Source organism: Scyliorhinus canicula, chromosome 14, assembly GCF_902713615.1.
Source record: "Scyliorhinus canicula chromosome 14, sScyCan1.1, whole genome shotgun sequence".
NCBI classification, from domain to species: Eukaryota; Metazoa; Chordata; class Chondrichthyes; order Carcharhiniformes; family Scyliorhinidae; genus Scyliorhinus; species Scyliorhinus canicula.
In genome coordinates, this window is record NC_052159.1 from 61,230,148 (window position 1) to 61,246,640 (window position 16,493).

General features: G+C 40.8%; 1 protein-coding gene across 2 annotated transcripts in view; it reads left to right on the forward strand.

Moving 5' to 3' along the window:
* cwf19l2 (CWF19 like cell cycle control factor 2) overlaps positions 1–16,493 on the forward strand; it is a 201,683-nt gene that overhangs the window by 89,674 nt on the left and 95,516 nt on the right. For both annotated transcript variants that reach the window (XM_038817825.1, XM_038817827.1), the window contains exon 9: positions 9,460–9,577. In XM_038817825.1, the coding sequence (XP_038673753.1) occupies positions 9,460–9,577 (118 nt within the window). The remainder of the gene's footprint in view (positions 1–9,459; positions 9,578–16,493) is intronic.

Sequence of the window (16,493 nt, forward strand, 5' to 3'; positions counted from 1 at the left end):
ACTATCAGCAAGACCTTGTAGTTCATTTGCATATGAATAAGACAAAATTTGAAGCATACAATTTCCTTGAAAAATGATTTAATTCTATAATATAAAGATTATCTTGGTTTGTAAGTGAAATGTATTTTTTTAATTTAAGTTGTAGGTTGCATCATTTTAAATATGTATTCATGGATTATATTTTATAATTAGTTATTCTTATCTATAGAATCAATAGAATCTCTACAGTGCAGAAGGAGGCCATTCAGCCCATTGAATTTGCACCGATCCACTGGAAGGCCACCCTACCTAGGCCCATTCCCTGTGCTATCCCCGTAACTGCACCTAACCTTTTGGATATTAAGGGCAATTTAGCATGGCCAGGCCACCAAACCTGCACATCTTTGGTCTGTGGGACGAAACCAGAGCGCCCAGAGGAAACCCACGCAGACAGTGGGAATACATGCAAACTCCATACAGTCACCCAAGGGTGGATTTGAACCCAGGTCCCTGGTGCTGTGAGACAGCAGTGCCACTGTACCACCACATTTATATTTATTATTCATAGAATTAAATACTATTGGTTTCTCTCCTACTCCATAATTCATGTATCAGTGTAATTTTCCTCACTTTCATTTATGTTGTCTTCATTGCATTAAAATGCACAATGTGTTAACGCTATATTCCACACTGCTGCTGTCACCTCTGTACCATCATAAATATTGGATATTGTTTCATTCTTTAAATCCTGTCTATTAATAAGAGCTACCTTTAAAAAATATGCATAAATATAAAATATTTTACTTTATAAATCTTCGCTTGCATGATGGAATTATAAAAAAGACCTGTTCTTTATCTCCATTGTTGTTTCAAATAATCTTACATTCAATTTATAGTAGTTTTTCACCTTCCTGTTGTGTTCTACTGACAAGGCTGTCCTTGACTTTATTCAAAGAGACTGTTGTAATTATAATAGGGACATGAATCTTCATGTTACAACCTGTCATTCACAAATTAAGTGGTCTCAGTTGTAATTAAGCTGATGACCTGAAGGTTTTATATTATAAACCTAATTGGTTAACACATCAGATTCAATGCAATTTTGTAGCCTTTGAACATTGCTGTTTTATTATCAGTTGTTATAATACAGTCCAGTCTGCACATCAGGACGAATGACAGCAACTGGAATTGGAATTTGTAACCCAAAGAACAAAGAGTAAAATTTTTGGCAACAAATAAAGTTGAATAAAGGCTTCAGTTGTCTCTGCTGTACAAAGCAATTAGCAGGTCCCGTGTTAATTGTGAAAGCTGAAGTCTAAGACATTTTGCAAAAGTTCAAGACGGGATTCTCCATTTGACGCCGGGACTGAATCGCGAGTGTTCTACGTTGACGAAAGCGGTGCCAGTCCTGGAGCAATTCAGGACCCATGAATGCGCTAGCGCCGGTGTCATGTGGAACTAGTGCAATTCCAAATTATGCCGCCATGTGATGTGACGGGGTTGGGATCAGCACTGGAGAGCCTGATTTGCAGGAGCTGCATATAAGCACTCCATTTCCCACACAGCCTCAACCCAGCCAAGAAGATGGGACTGGTTGCGCTGGAGCGCATCCACCCTGTTGATGGGTTGGCTGGGTCCAGAGGGTACCTAGTGGGGTGGCCGGGGAGGGGCAAGCATAGGTCCCGTGGCGCTAAAGTTCCCAATGGACAGTCAGCGGCGTGTACAGCATGGCAATGGTGGTCCGTGCCAGTCCACCCTAACCCCACGGCCCACCTTCTAGCTGCCCCCCCCCCTTCCTGGTCAATGGAATAACTATCAGCACAGTCTAGCGCTGTTGGACGCTCCCTGAACCCCATCTCACACCCTCAGCAGCCACAGTACCTGTTACACGATTTACAATACCACAAGTGAACCTCGCCATTGGTAATTCCTCCTGGCGGAGGTGAGACATTGCTGGAGGTCTAGTGAATGCCAGGGCGGACCCATTAATATGCCAATGACGTTTACTGTACAGTTTGCATGGCCACACCAATGTGTGGTGTATAACTCATTCATGCTGCTGTCGAGGGACTGGAGCAATGGCAGTCTGTTTGGCGCTGCTCATGATTTTCAGCTGAAGCGCAATTCTCCACCCGATCATGTTTTCCAATTCAGGCGGCGTTGGACGGAGATCCTGCTCCAAGAGTTTCATTGAAATTATTGAACAAAGGCAGGCATGTACATATTGGAGCTATTTGCACATGGTTTGTCAGAAAAAAAGATCCACTCCTCAAATTTTAAATTTAATTTGGTAACCTATTTTCAGTGATCATACATTAATTTAATTAATGTGTGATTACTGAAATAGGTTATCCATATAAAAATGTAAGTGTAAGGAACAGAAGAAATGTTGTTGCCTTTAAAGGTAACAATTTGCAAGCTGGTTGCTGCCGAATAACTGCCCATGCCTCAACTCAACTGCTACAGGAACCCTCGTCCATGGCTTTGTTACCTCTAGTCTCAACTATTCCAAACTCTTCTGGCTGGCCTTTCACTTTCCATCCTCTTTAAACTTGAACTCATCCAAAACTCTGCTGTTTGTATTGAAACTCTCACACTGCCCACCAGTCACTCACCTGCAATGTCTCCCAGTGTGGCAACACAAGCTTTTGGTCCCCTGACCTAATATCTCCTTGAGCAGTTTGGTCATATTTTGACTTTTGTGATTCCTTACAATGTTTTACTATGTTAAAGGTCCTATATGAATTCAATATTTTGTTGATTATCTGACAATATACATTAGCAACCATCCAGTATAAAATTAGACCTCTTCTCTTAATTTTTTTAAGTTTCCTGATTGCCATTTTGGGTTGAGTCTAGTAATGTGAAATGTTGTATAATGCTTGATCCTGAGTTGCGTTTCATTACTCATTTCTTATCATGAGAACGACAGCGTTTCATTTTCCATACATCGCCTTCCTTTGTGTCACCTCTTCACATTATGGCCAAGACTTTAAATTGTTCCTTTACCACTTTTTTGGCTCGAGTTCTCAAATGTTCTCTCGAGTTCTTTTTGGGCTGCTATTTCTCTCCAAACTTAAAAAGTAAATTCCAAAATCTTTATAAACTTTCTTTCCCCTCTGTCTTCTATCTTGTCTGTATGAAGCTGTGTGATTTTCACATGTGTTTCTTTACTGATATACGCAGTATCTGTTTTGCATGTCTTATGAACCAATTGACGCAAAACACTTGTAATGTTCTTGTTGGATGGCCTGATTTATATTACAAGAACAATTATAGCTAAAGCAAAAAACAATTTATTAACATTAACTGCGGGGTAACTGTATCCAAAACAATCCATGAATAACCGTTTAAACATGCACAAGCAACCTCTCCCTCCAGCTTCCCAGTCAGTCTGAGGTCACCTGGCTCTACCATTCACTTATATACTAATGAGACTCCCAGTGGTCAGTCAGTGAATATCACTACAACACTTGCAGGGTCGGAGTTTAAGATGGGAAAGGCTGCTGTTAGTTGCAACAAAGTACATGATTGAGATATTAAATAGACCTAAGCAAGGCCAGAGCTAAGGTTTAGGAATTAGGGAATGGCGAGAAAGATTGGCCAACTTGCACAGCATAGCCTTGATGATTTCCTCCAAGGCTGTGCTGCCATTCGAGGCAGACTAAAATTTGGCAACAAATGAAATTTTGAAGTTCTGTGACTAAATTCTTTGTAGCCAATTTTGGCTGAATCAAAAAATTGGGCTACCTCAAGCGAAAGGAATCAAGATGCACTCTGAATCCCCACTGAATACCATTTGGGCAAAGAGGTAGATCAGGAACATTTGCAAAGGGGTTTGGAGGCACAGCTGAGAACATATCGTAATTACAACACTGATGTGAGATCAGAACATTGGCTAAAAGATAGCCTGGCACACTCCATCTATTTGGTACAGAATTTGGAGGAAGATGTTTTTGCATTCTTTGTTTATAACTTACTTGAACATGGTGTCCATCTTGAATAATAAACATTGCCAAAACCTACTGGAATGAAACAAATACTAATTTATTGGTCCTGAACCCTTTATGGGGTAATCCTCAAATAAAGTTTCTCAATCCCCTGTGCAACTCTGAAGGATATTGATATTGCTGAGTTATTACTTTGTTTATTCATTTTTATTTCCCTTTCCAGTATAGTTTGTCTCTTTATCTTTTCTTTTTTCTGCATTTCTATCTATATCCCTTCATTTTTTCTCACTTATCAATGCTATCCATGTGTCTCCTCTATTTATATTGCTGTTCTGCTTCATTTCAAAGAAAAAGAACAAAGAAAAGTACAGCACAGGAACAGGCCCTCCAAGCCCGTGCCGACCATGCTGCCTGACTACACTACAATCTTCTACACTTCCTGAGTCCGTATCCCTCCATTCCCATCCTATTCATGTATTTGTCAAGATGCCCCTTAAATGTCACTATCGTCCATGCTTCCACCACCACCTCCGGCAGCGAGTTCCAGGCACCCACTACCCTCTGTGTAAAAAAAACTTGCCTCGTACATCTACTCTAAACCTTGCCCCTTAAACCTATGCCCCCTAGTAATTGACCTCTTTACCCTGGGGAAAAGCATCTGACTATCCACTCTGTCGATGCCCCTCATAATTTTGTAGACCTCTATCAGATCACCCCTCAACCTCCGTCATTCCAGTGAGAACAAACTGAGTTCATTCAACTGCTCCTCATAGATAATGCCCTCCATACCAGGCAACATCCTGGTAAATCTGTTCTGCACCCTCTCTAAAGCCTCCACATCCTTCTGGTAGTGTGGCGACCAGAATTGAACACTATACTCCAAGTGTGGCCTAACTAAGGCCACGCTTCATTCCTTCTATCATTCACACTCTTGTACTTTTCCATTACTTCTTGTTCTTTTTTGGTTCCTGCTATCCTCAATTGATACTCTTTTCTGTTCTCCACATCTCACTCACCCTCGGTCTCTTTCACATATTAGAAGACCAGAAAGTGCACAATTGTGAGTGTGCAAGAGCAAGCCTTTTTGTTTGTTTAGATGTTGGAGAAGGTCAGGATCAGGCTGTGCTACAATTCACCTGAAGAATGGTTGAGTAATAAAACAGCATTCACTGCTTAAGTGCATGACATGAAGAATACGTGCTTGCAACTGCGAAGCAGGTCACTGTCAGAAATAATTGAAAATTGGACTTGGGGATGCAAATTACCTTGCAGCAGGTATAGAATAGTAACATGTTCATGGGTTTGATCTTCCTGATGGAACAGAACACTGCTAATAGAAATTGAAACTATAAAGGCTAAAATTATCAACTATTTGGTATTACAATTTTTAAAATTGTTTACGCAGCTATGGCTCCACTGTGAAAGATAAATGGGACCTTAAACTATTCAAAAGGTTTTGAAAAACATGTAGATACTGATTGGCCTTAAATATCAACAAGATGTTCTGTCACATTTTTGACCAATGGTCCTGAGGACCATTCTAAAAATGAATTTGCTAAATAATCCTCAATGTGCTAAAAATTACTCAAACCAGCAATTTCAGATTGTTAGTTGGGTTAGCTTTGTGGTGCATTCATGGGTACTGGAAGCTACATGTATTAATACACAGGGCCCTGTTCTTTGCAGACATAAAGAACACAGCACCTGTTTCAGCTAAACTAAATAAGTGACGCCATTTGCTGATAAATTTCACAGGGCAATGCCATATTTAAATTTCAAACAATGCTTGGTAGTTAACTGTCAGTCACCATCAGCTGGTGCACTTTCCATGGCATTGCCACTACCAATCAGGGTCTACTTGCAACCAATCAGCACTCTTGTGTCACTGGTACTTTGCGATTGCCTTAATGAAAAACTTTGACAAAATGTATTATTTCAGCAATACTCAAATAGGTAGATCCTTGGGTAACGGTACATTATTGGGAAGTGAAACCACTGCAATCGATTCGCTGGCTAAGATTAGGTGGATAAGAATGGAACCAAGCGACTGTAGATCCGCCCAGCTAGACACGAGTAGAGAGACATTGAAGGAGAATGGTGTGATTACCCACATCAAAGGTACACAGTTTGAGAAGGACGAGGAGGTATACTTTTATTTTTGTCAGAGTCACATAGTGGCGGGGATTCTCCAAGCTCAAAGAATCGGCGTTGACGCTGAGTCGGCCCGCGAAGGCGAGATGCGATTCTCCGGCCACCAGCCGCGTGCGTGCGCATTCGACACTTTGCCAGTCGGAGGCCGATGCTCCACGGTCGCAAGTCGAGTTCCCGCCGATGTGGTTCTAACATGGTTCCACCCGGCGGGAGCTCGGACCCGCCATGGCCGTCCTGGTGGGGGGGGGGGGGGGGGGGGGGGGAGCAGACTCCCGGGGGGGGCCTCCACGAAGGCCAGGCCCTCGATCAGGGGCCACCGATCGGAGGGTGCCGCAATCCGGAGGGGGCCCTACCTCCTTCCGCGCCGGCCTGTTGTGTGGCTCCGCAATGTTGCGTGCCGCTGGTGCGCATGCGCGGACCTGCGGCGAGCAGTGCAGGGCACTCCAGCGCCCTGGTGACCCCCTGTGGGCAACAGAATCGCTGGGTCAAGAGGCCCGTTGACTCCGGCGTGAAACACTCCGGTGTTTACGCCTGCACCAACACTTAGCCGCGCTTACAGAGAATTCCGACCTTGATATCCCATTACCCCGCTTTTTGGCTGTAACTCAAGTTCCTCATCTTCACTTATCTGCCTACTTCCTTTCAAAATTGTTGATCGAATTGGATTACACCACCTTTTCAAGTACAAAATTGCAGACCCCAATAACTAAGTGAAAACATTTTTGCCTATTTCCCTTCTAGATATTTTACCAATGATTTTGAATGTCTGACTTCCAATTGTTGACGCTCACCAGATGGAATAATGTTTCTCTCTCTACTCAATCAAAATCTCTCATTGGAAACCTAACTTTTCAACCATTCCTTAAAACTAAATTTTCTCGTACCTGTACATCTCTGCTGCATTCTTTGCTATTATGCTTGCATCTTTTCTGAATTTTAGTATTCCGAATGGTACAGCCTATTTCGTGATTTCTAAACTTTTCAGGTGATCTCTCTTATGTTCCACTCCTCTATTATTAAATCCAAGTAAACCATAGTTTTAAAAAATTTTCTTAAGCACCTTTATGAATTTATCCATATGGGCACCAAGGCCTTTCAGCTCATTTATTCTTATCAAAGTAGTACCATTTATGGTACACCGTCTTTATAGAGTAACCTGCTAAAAGAGCATTGCTTCATAAATGATTTTGATGAACTCCTTCTGCCATACTTTCCCCCATTTCGCATTCCTGTCCATATCACCTTGAAGCCCATAACTATCTTTATCACTATTATGCTGCTCGCTACACTTGAATCTAGGTCAGTTATAAAACAATAACAGCCTTTCATGAAACATCTCTGCAAACCCCCCTCAAATTGAAAAACATCCCTTTGCATCCAGTCACTGAACCAATTTTATATCCATACTGTCCCCTCTTTAATTGCATGGACTCCCATCTCCTTAATAAGCCTTCTGTCTGTTACTTTGTTGAACACCAACCAACGGTCCATGTATGCAACATATATTGTGCAACCATCTTGATCAGCCCTTGTTATCCCATCAAAAAATTCAATCCAAGTTAGTTAGTCATGATTTGTTTTCAGTAAATCAATGCTAGCATCTCTTTATTAAACTTTAGCTTTTCAATGGTGTATTTATTAGAAACCATTGAATCCCTGCAATGCAGAAGGAGGGGATTTGACCCATCGAGTCTGCATTGACCCTTCGAAATAGCACCCTACCTAGGCCCACTCCCCCGCCCTAACCCTGTGACCCCAGCTAACCGTCACATCTTTTAGCATGGCCAAACCACCTAACCTCACATCTTTGGACGATGGGAGGAAATCAGAGCACCCAGAGAAAACCCACACAGACACAGGGAGAATATGCAAACTTCACACAGATAGTCACTCCAGGCTAGAATCGAACCCGCGTCCCTGGTGCTGTGGGGCAGTAGTGCTAACCCGCTGTGCCGCCCCATATTGTTTCCCTGTGAAGGTTTCCAATAACTTCCCCAGCACCAATGTTAGACTGGCTGGCTTGTAGTTTCCTGGTTAATTTCTCTCCCATTTCTTGAATAACAAGAAAATAGCAAACTTTCAGCCCTCGTCCTTCTCCAATGAGGATTGAAATGTGACCAATATCTCTGCCATTTCTACCTTTGCTTCTTTCAGCAGCTTATCTGGACCAGATAACCTGCCAAATGCAATAGTGCTAATCGTTTTAGTACATCTTCTCTACCTATTACTTTCCTATCCATACCTTATTTCTTCTCTTTGCGCAATCTTAACATCATCAGCTTTCTTGTATGAAAAATTCTCATTTAATACTTTAGCCACGTCTTCAGCCTCCATAGTTTCTGCTTTGGATCTTTTATCGTCCCATTTCTTTCCCTCGCAAACTCCTAACATTTTAGCTCAGAAAATACAATGGGGTTCAAATTAATGTTATCTGCTAATCTTTATTGTTGACCTATTTTTATCTCCTCTGTTAAGATTTTCACTTCCCCCTAATTTTATCCATAATCTTTCTGGGTATTGCCTGACCCTTGTGGCTGACGTTTGTCATAAGTCATCTTTTTCTGTTTTATTTTAATTTTCGCACCCTTTCCAAAATTAAAGAGAATTATGCTGCGGTCACTGTTAACTAGATGACCTCCGACTGTGGCGCACTGTACTTGCCACCCTTCATTTCTCTGAACCAGATACAAAATTGCTTCCGTCCTTGTTGGACTGGAGACATATTGATTGAGAAAGTTCTCCGGTACACAACAGAAATCCCCCTCTCCTATACTTTGACTTTCCCAGGCCATATTATTTCTTTCTCTGTGTTCTGCATTCTGATTTTGACTTTATTCTCAGACTTATTCGCTCCGTTCTTGCCGGTCTCTCATTGTTTCCCTTTGAGCTTTCTCTCACTGATTAAGTAAACACATACATAAACCTTACCCAGTGAGCTATTTTGGACCTTTATGGGAATTCAAAGTGTGATGGTTTGCAGGGATAGGATTGTTGCTGTTTTAGGCAAATAAAGTTCCTGATTTCTAGAAATGAATTTTAGATTTTAAAAAATGATGGTGAACTAAACCACAACAGTTCTTGTATTCATTATTGCATTAATACAGTTTATTAAGTGTTGCAGTCATTATTAACTTCACCTTGACTTGTATTCCAATGTAATTTTGCTGCATTTTATAGAAAACAGAATCAAAATATTAACATACAAATTGGATAATAGACAATGTAATACTAAATTAATCAAGTAAAAGGTTTTTTCCATTTTTAAAATTGTGAAAGGAACACAAACCTTGTGAAACATTGCATGTCTTTGTTTGAGGAGTACGAAAAAGTTACATACATTTCCTTTCTATGGGGTTTTTCCCTTTCTCCCACGAAACAGCGCTGCTATTCCAGCCAGATCTCTTGCCACAAGAGAAGAACCTCTACAACCTCTCAGTGAGGAAGAAATGAATAAACTAGGAGCAAAGATCATCAAAGCAGAGCTGATGGGAAACCTGGTAAGATTTAGAACAGTTAATTTAACTAAATTGTACTGGTGTTCAGAATACTGATATTAAAATGTGTTTAGCATATGCAAACCGGATGTAGCTACTGTCGTACTTTTGATATGGCTACATCATGTATGTTTATTTGAGGAACCCCATAGCATTTTAGTTAATAAAGGAAGGAGTTTACTTGCAGCCCCATTTAGAAATCCCCAACATATAGAATCTCTACAGTGCAGAAGGAGGCCATTCGCTCAAGTCTGCACTGACCCTCTGAAAGAGCATCCTATATAGGCTGGCTCCCCCACTCTATCACCGTAGTGCCACCTAACCCGAACATGCTTGGGCACTAATGGGTAATTTAGCATGGCCAATCCATCTAACCTGCGCATTTCTGGACTGTGGGAGGAAACCGGACCACTCGGAGGAAACTCAGGGAGACGTGGAGAGAACATACAAACTCCACAGTCACCGAAGGCCGGAATTGAACCCAGATTCCTGTCGCTGTGAGGCAACATAGAACAGTACAGCACATTTGATTGAATTCTTTGAGGAGGTAACTAAGCGTGTAGATGAAGGTAGAGCAGTTGATGTCGTATAGTGCTAACCACCGTGAATTTTTAACTATACTTCTATTTCCATTTATGCAAGCATATATTCATTTTTAATGAGTTAAGTCAGGAAGGGATTGCAATTGTAAATGTATAAAAAAAAAAAATCTGGCCAAGCACATTTTGAAAGAATTATTTCAACGATACTATCACTGACAATCCTTACAATCCATTGAGCAAACCTCTGAAAACAATGTTTTCGCAGTGTTCTTGTGGATTATTTTCATTTTAAGAAAGCATATAGCACTCCATATCATTAGCACCTCTCTCTGCCACAATGTAAAAGTGCACCCTATATAAATTTCTGTAAAATTCCCTCGCACGCTATTCTTCTGTTTCTGCAGGTATATTTAATTTCTAGAGAATGTTGCCTATATCCATGCCTATCTTATGCTCATGTCTGTTTTAAGCATTTTACATTTTTCAAACTTCTACACTGCCCTTGACGGTTGGACCTTGTCCAATAATATTGATTATAGATTACATACATTAGTTATATATCCAATGAAATTTAGCATTACGTAAGGTGTGTTGATACATGATCAGCCCATGACCTCATGGACATGACTCATGATACCTTGTTAAAATGACCTTCTCTGGCTCCACCTGGAGTCCTTGAGTCTACAGAGTCTACATAACTCCTTCTGTGGGCCTTGTTATCACTTCTTTGTGAATGCCTCCCTTAATCCCACATGTCTATTTTTCATTTAAGACAGTAGATCATCTGCTAATATCATCCACCATTATCTCCCTGAACATTCCTTATGTAATTGTTTCTGTTGTTTATACCAGCTTGCAACTCACTCAGCTAATTTTGTTCAGGAATGTGGCTAGCTCAGCTAACTGCCATTTTGTGTTTTTAGTAACTGGGTTCTGTTAACATAGTTGTTAACATAATGAAGCCTTTCTGATCGTATAGTGATTCTTAGAATATAAAATTACACATGTTCAGGTTTATACTTTGATTTTCATTTGATTTATTGTCATGTACTAAAGTACAGTGAAAAGTATTTTTCTGCGGCCAAGCAAACGTACACCATACGTACATAGTAGACAAAGAGAATAATCAACAGAGGACATTGACAAATGGTACATTGCCAAACAGTAATTGGTTACAGTGCAGAACAAGGGGCCAAACAAAGCAAATACATGAGAAAGAGCAGCATAAGGCATCGTGAATAGTGTTCTTACAGGGAACAGATCAATCCGAGGGGGAGTCATTGAGGAGTCTTGTAGCTGTGGGGAAGAAGCTGTTCCTATATCTGGATGTGCAGGTCTTCAGACTTCTGTCTTCTGCCTGATGGAAGGGTCTAGAAGAAGGCAATGCCTGGGTGGGAGGGGTTTCTGATAATGCTGTCTGCCTTCCTGAGGCAGCAGGAGGTGTATACAGAATCAATGTGGGGATGGCAAGATTGTGTGATGCACTGGGCTGAGTTCACCACACTCTGCAGTTTCTTGCGATCTTGGACTGAGCAGTTGCCACACCAGGCTGTGATGCAGCCGGATAGGATGCTCTCTATCGCACAGCTGTAGAAGTTTGTGCGAGTCGATGCAGACATGCCAAATTTCTTTACCTTCCGCAGGAAGTAGAGACGTCGTTGGGCTTGACTGTTGCATCAACGTGAATAGACCAGGACAGACTGTTGGTGATGGTGACCCCCCCAGGAACTTAAAGTTATCAACCATCTCCACTTTGGAGCCATTGATGCAGACGGGAATGTGTGTTGTGCTACGCTTTCTGAAGTTGATGATTAGTTCCTTGGTCTTTCCGACATTTAGAGAGAGGTTGTTTTCAATACACCATGCAACCAAATTATTTATCTCCCTCTTGTAGTCTGATTTGTCATTGTTTGAGATACGGCCCACCACAGTTGTATCATCCGCAAACTTATGGATTAAGTTAGAGTTAAATCTTGCCTCCCAGTCATGTGTGTATAGGGAGTGCAGTAGAGGACTGAGCACATATCTTTGCGAGGCCCCGGTGTTGAGGACTAATGTGGAGGAGGTGCTGTTGCCTATCCTGACAGATTGTGGACTGTTGATGAGGAAGTTATATCTATTTCTACAAATATGCCCCTGTATACGCACCTAAGCCAGGGTAACCTTTATGCAAAACCTTCTCTTTAAATCTACCTTCAACACTGGTCTTCTGATTGATCGAATGATGCAGAATTCTATTAAATAGTTATTTGGTAGTACAGAATTTGAGTATTGCTAAAAAGCAAATATTGAAATCTTTAATCTTTCACTCATCACTTTACAATAAAACCAGCATAAGGGGAAAGCGACAATTTATACTGTATGAAGAGAATGCTGATTGGTTGGCTAGTGGACTCTGATTAGTAGAGGCATTGCCATGAAGAGTGTACCAGTTGATGGTGATTGGCAGGGAACTGCTAAACATTGTTTGAAAACCGGGCAGTTTGACCCTGATTGATCAAGGCATTGCTCTGAGGAATTAATCAGCGAGAGGTTGAATGTCTTGTTAAGAGGAAGAAGGATACTTATGTAAGGCTGAGGAAACAAGGTTCAGACAGGGCGCTTGAGGGATACAAGATAGCCAGGAGGGAATTGAAGAATGGGATTAGGAGAGCTAAGAGAGGGCATGAAAAATCTTTGGCGGGTAGAATCAAGGAAAACCCCAAGGCCTTTTACACATATGTGAGAAATATGAGAATGACTAGAGCGAGGGTGGGTCTGATTAAGAACAGTAGCGGGAGATTGTGTATTGAGTTAGAAGAGATAGGAGAGGTCTTGAATGAGTACTTTTCAGTATTTACGAATGAGAGGGGCCATATTGTTGGAGAGGACAGTGTGAAACAGACTGGTAAACTCAGGAGATACTAGTTAGGAAGGAAGATGTGTTGCGCATTTTGAAAAACCTGAGGATAGACAAGTACCCGGGCCTGACGAGATATATCTAAGGATTCTTTGGGAAGCAAGAGATGAAATTGCAGAGCTGTTGGCAATTATCTTTTCATCCTCACATCAACAGGGGTGGATAAATTTAGTGTCATTTTCATAATGTATTATTAAATGCAGTTTGTGCTGAGCCTGAAATACTGTTTAATTTGCAACAATGCCACATGCCCCAAACCTCATATTATTGATGTCCATGTATTTGACATCTTGTAACATTGAATGCAAATCAGTTTTGCAAGATGGGCTGCTTAGTATTTATCTCAAATAGTGCATTTAACTTCTTGCATTATCAAAATTCTCCTTTTTTCAATTGAAAGAATCTGTGCCATGTGATAGACAAAGTCTATTATTTCCTACTTTGATGCATTATTGTTTAGGCTAACATTTTATGAAATATTTTCAAAGTCAGTCTAGAATTTATAATTAATTGCCTTCAGACGTAAATCAAACTAATTGCATAATTCAATAGTTTAATAGCATTGACGCTGGTATGCGAGAAATTTCAGCAATGCAGTATTTCACATATTACTCATTTTAAACCTCTATACCCTTGTATAGAAATAATTATATGTAAATGATAAATGATGTGGTATTATTTATATACACTGAATAGCTGACCTTCTCATAGATGAGAGAGGCAATGTTTGAAGAGTGCTATCTAGATTGTAAAGAATACATCCAGGCACAATTGATAGAACTAGAAAGGCAATGGTATAATTCTCAGTACAAAACAAGCCAGTAAACATTGAAAATACTATAAAGAAGAAAATCTTCAGACGGTCCGGAGAGTGATATATAAGAAAGGCAGAGGAGACAGCAGTGTGGCATAGTGGTTAGCACTGCTGTCTCACGGCGCCGAGGTCCCAGGTTCGATCCCAGCTCTGGGTCACTGTCTCTGTGGAGTTTGCACATTCTCCCCGTGTTTGTGTGGATTTCGCCCCCTTCAACCCAAAGATGTGCAGGGTAGGTGGATTGGCCACACTAAATTGCCCCTTAATCGGAAAAACTGAATTGGGCACTAAATTTAAAAAATATATATAATAAAGGCAGGATAATAGTTGTGAGCTATTTTACCTATCCCATAATACACTGGGATAATGATAATATGTGATACAAGCTTTTGTAAAGAATCCTAGCATCCTGGACTGCTCCTGGATCAAAACAATGAGGAAAGAAATAACGCTGAATTTGGTTCTGGAAAATTAAGTGGATTAAATAACTGATGTGAGAGTAGGTTTTTTAAAAAAAAAAGGAAAATTAAGGCAACATTGTTAGGTTTAGTGTAAGCGTATAAAGGATAATAAAGAGTCAAAGGTAAGCGTGCTGAGTTAGAAAGGGGCAAGCCTTGGCAAGATAAGAGGGTATCTGACCTAATTTAACTGAGTAAAAAGCCAATAAGTAGCTGAATAGATTTGCACTGTGAAACAGTCAAAACAAAATATACATTAGCATAATTCAAGATGATGAGGAAAGTGGCTATGGCAGCATGGCCATGAAATCGGCTATGAGACACAAAGCAGAGAATACTGGTGACGGTTGTTTTTCAGACTGGAGGCAGGTATACAATGATGACCCCAGGGCTGGTATGAGAATCTCACACTTTTTATTATATGTTAATAGCCTAAACTTGGATATAGGGGATATGCACAAAGCTTGCAGATTACATAAAACTTGGATATGTAGTCAACAGTGAGGGTGGTAGAAGATTTCAGGAGGGCCTAGAGAGAATACATTTTCTGTTGTGTTATTTTACCAATGTAGAGAATTAAGAAAAAATGCATTTTGGAAGGACGAATGAGCAGAGATAATTGGCGCAACTTAAAATGGTTGCCAGGATTGGAGAATGTATGGGGTTCATATGCATAAATATTTGAAGGTACCAGACAAATTAATAAATCATTTGAAAAAGCAAATTAGACCCGTGGCTTTATAAATAGAGGCAGGCATAAAAGTACAAAAGCAAGGAAGTTATGTTAATTCTTTATAAATTTATAGTTATGAGATAGATGGCAGTATTGTGTAAAGTTCTGGTTACTTTAGGAAAGCTGTCAAGGCCTTGGAGAGGATGCAGATGAGATTTGCCAAAATTATATCATGGATGAGGGATTTCAGTGATGTGGAAAAACTAAAATATTGTTCCCCTTGGAGCAAAGAAGGCTAATAACAGATATGATGGTAACTTTCAAAAGGGAATTTAATAAATACTTGAAACGGAAGATTTGAGGAATAATGGGGATAGAACAGGAGGGTGGACATAATGGATAGCTCTTTGAAAGAACGAGTCATCAAAGTTTGCTGTATGATTTGATGTGTTCGCAATTAATGGGGTATTTGTTATGGGATTGATTTACTTTGTCTATTGCATAATAATTCTGCTATTTAGCTTGCTGTAATCCTGAGCTGTAGCTTCAGAAAGCTGGCACCTTGTATTTAGACATGCCTGGTGCTACTGCTAGAGCTCCTTATTTAACCAGTGTTGATTCATTGGCTTGAAGATGAGGATGTACCATATCATGAGGTTGCAGATTGTGGTGGAATACAATTCTGCTGATGATGTACAGTGCCCATGAATGTCCAGTTTTGAGAGATCTGTTCCGAATCTATCCCATTTAACACACTGATGCAGCCACACAATGATGCAAGGTATCCACACGATGTGAAGATGAGAGTTCATCTCCACAAGGACTGTGCAGTGGTCATTCATATCAATGCTGTCATGGACAGGTGTATCTGTGTCAGGTATATTGATGGGTACGAGGTCAAGATTGTTTTTCCTCTTGTTGATTCTCTCACCACATGATGCAAGTGTTAAGAATTGAGGAAAATTAAGATTTAAAAATAAAATTTGGAATCAAGGGCGCCTACCATTCCATCCCCTGACCGCACTTTGGGAAATCAGACGCTAAGACGGTGCTCCTTCTCCCGGCATACAAGCAGAAACTCGAGTGGGAGAATCCAGCTAAGAAGGTTGTGCAGTGCTGGTCCGAGGAGACAGAAGAGCTCTTATGTGACAGCTTAGAGACAGTGGACTGGTCCATATTTAAGAACTCAGCGACCAACTTAAATGAGTATGCCACCACCGTCACAGACTTCATCAGCAAATGTGTGGACGACTGCGTGCCAAAGAAAGCAGTACGTACGTTCTACAACCGGAAACAATGCCTCAATCGCGAGATTGACTCCTGACGGAAGGACAGAACTGAGGCGTTCAAGACAGATGACCCTGTCCTATACAAGAAATCCAGGTACGACCTCCGCAAAGCAATCCGAGATGCCAAGAGAGAATATCAAATCAAGCTAGAGTCACCGACAGATTCTCAGCAGTTGTGGCAAGGACTAAACAACATAACGGGCTACAAAGCGAAGCCGAACAGTATCTCTGGCAGCAGCGCACC